We start from the raw sequence: 5157 nt of genomic DNA on the forward strand, positions 1-5157 counted from the left end.
TTTTTAAGGCTTTTTATAACATGGTTTCAATGTGACATGAGGGTGATTTCCAAGTGTTGTGTATCATGTGTTTGTGTGTTGAGTTTATGACACCATGAGCCAAGTTTCACAAACGTGGTCAAGCAATGGGCAAAAACTGTGGTTAAATAGGAGGTGGTCCCAAAATGTTTGATATTTTCAAAAGACTACATAACAGCATGATTTCCAAGGCATCTGAAGATGTAAATTGGCATCTAAACTTGGCTGGAACTGATCTGCATCACACAGCCTATTAATTAAATAGCATGGCAACAACTGGTTTTTATATCATATCTAACTAACTGCGTCCCAGCAACTGGTTTAACATTTCAATGTTATTTATCCCACTAAGCATATCATTTTACGCTGAAAAGTACAAACTGTAACTGACTTGCATGAAAGGAATATAAGCTCTAATAAATATATGAAGCACATCACTTGTAAAAAAAGTTTTCAGCTCAGTATGGCAATTCCATTTAATATGCATTAATAACGAGTACACACATATTCAGAAAGAGAATAGGAATTTGAAACTTTGGGCATGGACACTGAACAAGTGGAAGAAAGAGAGAAGAGAAGTACATTATTATAAAGCAGCACCAATACATCATTGTGTTATCCAGCATCACATACGTATATTATCAACATTGTATTGCAGTCAGCAAAGGTTGTCAGTGTACAACATAGTCCTGTAGTGTTTATGCTCTCATTTGAAATACAGTATTGTTTTGGGCATGTTCTGCATTTATTAGATAAGACAGTGCAGAGAAGACAGGAGATGGCTGGGAGAGAGATATGGGGTCGGGCTGGAATATGACCCAGGCAGGATTCGAACCTGGCTCCCCATAGGCAACCTGCCCGAATATGGTATGTCTTGTTAGCGCAGTGCACAGTGACACAATATGTTTGATCTTTACAACAAAACTACAGTTTTCTGGTGTGAGCCAAGACCGTTGGGAGGGGACAGAGAAAGTTATAGGAAGGTCTGACACACAAAGCACACAGCGCTTCACAGGATGTCAACGCGGGCGAAGGACTGGTCTGTGCCCAAATTGTTTTCCACAAAGACTTCATATTTTCCTGCATCCGAGCGCTGGGCATTTTTTATCGTCAGGATGGTGTTGGTGTCACCGATGTCATAGAATACTCTGGAAGACCAGACAAAATGGGGAAAGAAGGAAATTAGATACTTAATCAGAGCAGGGAAACATTTTTTCCATTGTAAATGTTGTAGCTTAAAGTTCATAAGGGTTGGAGCAGGCGTCACACAACAGTTTTTTCTTACTTTTAAGGGTGCTGACCAAAATATTGTAAAACTGAAAAATGAAAAAAGGTCGCACCATGCATAGATTTCTTTATTACACAGACGGGTTTCGGCGCTCTGCCTTCCTCAGTGTGCCAAATATTGTAGCTTTTCATAAGAGGGGGCACAATGTACCTGTGTACGATACACAAATTATCCTGTGGGTGGTGCTAAAACAACATCTTGGCTGAGAGTGTGACTAAAGAGAATCACTTCCATCCCTCTCCAGGTTGCTTTACAGTAGCTCACATACGAGCCTCGACCATTAGTACACATTTTTGGTAAAGCAAGCTCAGGAATTTCATTCACAAAACAATATCTTTATCGTTTCAGAGGACTTGAATCAGGAGATTTCAGGGGATCTTTTCATGGTGGTGGTAGATGTTGGTTGTCACGGTGGTCGCCTCAGCTATAATGTGCTGGTGTGAAACCTTGTCACTCACCTGTCGTCCTCCTCGATGTCCTCTCCGTCCTTGAGCCAGCCCACGTCAGGAGGGGGCTCCCCAGCGATGTCTGCCTTCAGCACCACCGTGGTCCCTTTCTTGGCCTTCACACTGGCTGGCCCTTTGGTTACCTTAGCAGGAACTAAAGACATGGGAAGTACAGGACAGCTTGGTTACTTTGGAGTATTATGAGCACTGAAGTGTTGTGCAATTTAATACAACGGGCAATTTCATTAAATGCATTCATGAATATGTGTTAATTGAATGAATACATTAATTGAACAATTAGTTATTCAATAACTGTCTTTGTTGAACATTTAATTGATTATTGAAGTAGCAGTAGTAACAGTAGCCTATTATTATTAGTAGGCCTATCTGGATCAGCTTACCCTCTATGAGAATGGAGGCGGACCCGGAGGTCATGCCGAAGGTGTTCTTGATGGTGACCGTGTACTTGCCCAGGTCGGCCAGCACGCCGTCCCGCACCACCAGCGCCACCACGTCCGGGTCCTCGAACACGTAGCGGTACTTGGGCCCGTCCTTCAGCTCGGCGCCGTCCTTGGACCAGACGATGAAGGGGTCCGGGAAGGCGCTGACCCGGCACTCCAGCTTGGCGGCACTGCCCTCCAACAGAACCACGTCCTTCAGCTCCGCCAGGAACTTGGGGGGACCCTTCTCCCGCAACTCCTTACGGGACCTGGAGAACAGGGTTTAAGTACTCATCAAGCATTTATTATATACAGTATGAAGTATAAATGCTAGTAGTATAGCCCCTTCTGTAGATGATAAAGATTTAAGGTTATAGAATAGTCCTTCAGCAACAGGAACTTGGTGGGACCATTCTCCCACTGCTCCTTACGGGACATGGAGAACAGGGTTAAAGTACTCATCAAGCATTTATTATATACAGTGGATATTATATATTATATAAAGAAGATATAGGCTAGTATACTGTAGGCTATAGATATACACTGTAGATTATACTGTAAAGTTTAACGTTCATAGATAGCTCTTCAGCTCCACCGGGAACTTGATGGGACTCTTCTCCCGCAGCTCCTTACAGGACTAGGCCATGGGGCAACGTTAACATTACATTACATTACATATCACATTACATTACATTACATTGCATTACATCACATTTATCTGATGCCTTTATCCAGAGTCGCATAACTACTAATTACAAAAGCGAGGCTGGGACAGAATGCACTGAGCTACTCTTCAATTACTGTTCATACCCTCTTGCTTATTATGCATCAATCCATCACCATTATGCATCAATCCATCATTGCAGTATTGCAACTGCCCTCATTACAATACAATACAATTTGTGTTCATTTATATATAACGCAGTATCACAACTATGGAGTTGACTCAAAGCGCTTGCATAATACACACACACATACACATTCCCACATTCACACACCAACTGTCTGGAGGCTGCTGCTTGCCGCCAATTATCCAGGGGCTCATGTGAGAAAGTGCACACACACACGCACGCACGCACGCACGCACGCGCGCGCACGCACGCACGCACGCACGCACGCACGCACGCACGCACACACACACACACACACACACACACACACACACACACACACACACACACACACACACACACACACACACACACACACACACACACACACACACACAGTAACACACAGTAATAGTAGTCCTAGAAAAAGATATTTCTGGAAGTGATCGTATTACAAGTTCAGGAAAAGCAATAATGAGCATGGCGGTGGTGTGTGAAAGTAAACTACTAGTCTATAGTACCTGTGGCCTCGGTAGGAGGCCTGGATGCGGATGGCTGCCTCCTGCACCTGGGGGTCGTTGATGTCCAGAGTGCACCCCGGAGGAGGGGCGGCCTTGGCCTTGGACATCTGCAGGGGGATACAGAAACACTAGGCATGTACCGTGCTGTAACGAAGGCATGTACGCACACACACACACACACACACACACACACACACACACACACACACACACACACACACACACACACACACACACACACACACACACACACACACACACACACACACACACACACACACACACACACACACACACACAGTAAGTAAGGGCCATGGTTGGGCCCAGGACAAAAGCATCTGAAAGGGCCCCCCCTTCGCTTTAATGTAATGATGTCAACCCAATTATCAGCCCCCTGTCGCCCAGGACAACATACCCGTTTGTCCCCCCATCAGTGGGCCTGCACACACACACACACACACACACAGGCACACACACGCATGTACATACACGTTGAAGCAGAAGGGCGCACGCACACACACAGACATACACACACACACACACACACACACACACACACACACACACACACACACACACACACACACACACACACACACACACACACACACACACACAGACACACACACACACACACGACTCCCCCCCCCCACACACACCAGAACCCCAAGGTACGTAGATATCATAACAGTGTGAGACAAAAAACTACGGAGAGACCATCTGTTGTTGGCTAATTAGCTTCACATGGCCAGTCTAATCAGTATTGTTTTGTTTATCCGTCATGTTGACACGGCCCGCAAGGAATACCTAAATTTAACACTGACACCTGTTTAAACGGAATCAACAAAAATATCAGAGGCTAACTAGTGTTACACGTGTTGATGACTACGCGGACAACATAATGCAGTGTAAGATCAGTGAAACCCTTTCCAGATCAATGAATTGGGCCGTCATAGCCGTGTGAATGTTGCAGGCTTGTACGAAATTCCGAATGGAAAGAATTTCCATTCAAAATAATGCCATAATACGAACACTAGGTGGTGCCATTACCTTGAATTTCTTTGAATTTAATCTACACCACCCATTGAAAGTACATAGAACACCACCACCTCGGAATTTCGTACAAGCCTGGAATGTTGAGTGAGGAGAGCCTCTGCAGAAAATCCCTTATTAGTAAACCCACATGAATAGCTGTTATCCAATGCGCTCCGTATGAGTTGTCAAACATATTCAGATACTGTCTGCTTTCATTTTGCCTCTCAAGTCAGACCAGTAAAAACAAAGTTTTGTTATTTTGGAATTGGAAACTGGAAACTGCCAGTTGCAATTGCCCATCTCCAATTGCTTCAAATCAAACAATTAAAGTACGTATGTATTTATGAAGATTGCATTTCGAGAGCTCTTCATATGCTACCCCAGTTCCATTTCCCTCAAATACTATCTTCAAATCAAATAATAACAATAAAACTACATGTATGAAAATTGGGTTTAATTGCCTGTTAGAGCATTTAGGAAAAGAACTCCGCTTTCTACTTCATAATAAAGTTCCAGCTGCCTATGACCCACTTACCTTGGAGAGGTTCTCTTCGATGCCTACTGACTCACCGCGGAAGA

At 44.1% G+C, this 5157-nt stretch overlaps 1 protein-coding gene across 1 annotated transcript; it reads right to left on the reverse strand.

Moving 5' to 3' along the window:
- Positions 1–481: 481 nt before the first annotated feature.
- LOC134461702 (SPEG neighbor protein-like) lies at positions 482–5157 on the reverse strand. The gene is made up of 5 exons (XM_063214580.1): positions 5114–5157; positions 3544–3650; positions 2154–2461; positions 1765–1906; positions 482–1166 (listed from the first exon to the last, which is right to left on the reverse strand). Exons 2-5 carry the CDS (start codon positions 3648–3650, stop codon positions 1028–1030), a joined length of 696 nt encoding a protein of 231 aa, XP_063070650.1. The 5' UTR covers positions 5114–5157; the 3' UTR covers positions 482–1027.

The sequence above is a fragment of the Engraulis encrasicolus genome, chromosome 13, assembly GCF_034702125.1.
Source record: "Engraulis encrasicolus isolate BLACKSEA-1 chromosome 13, IST_EnEncr_1.0, whole genome shotgun sequence".
Lineage (NCBI taxonomy): Eukaryota > Metazoa > Chordata > Actinopteri > Clupeiformes > Engraulidae > Engraulis > Engraulis encrasicolus.

Excerpts from the sequence above, each read along its gene's own strand:
- LOC134461702 (XM_063214580.1), bottom strand. The coding sequence starts at position 3,650 with ATGTCCAAGGCCAAGGCCGCCCCTCCTCCGGGGTGCACTCTGGACATC. Across the intron at positions 2,462-3,543 it reads GCCTCCTACCGAGGCCACAG|GTCCCGTAAGGAGTTGCGGG; the intron begins GTACTATAGACT and ends CCTGTTCTCCAG. Across the intron at positions 1,907-2,153 it reads CGCCTCCATTCTCATAGAGG|TTCCTGCTAAGGTAACCAAA; the intron begins GTAAGCTGATCC and ends CCATGTCTTTAG.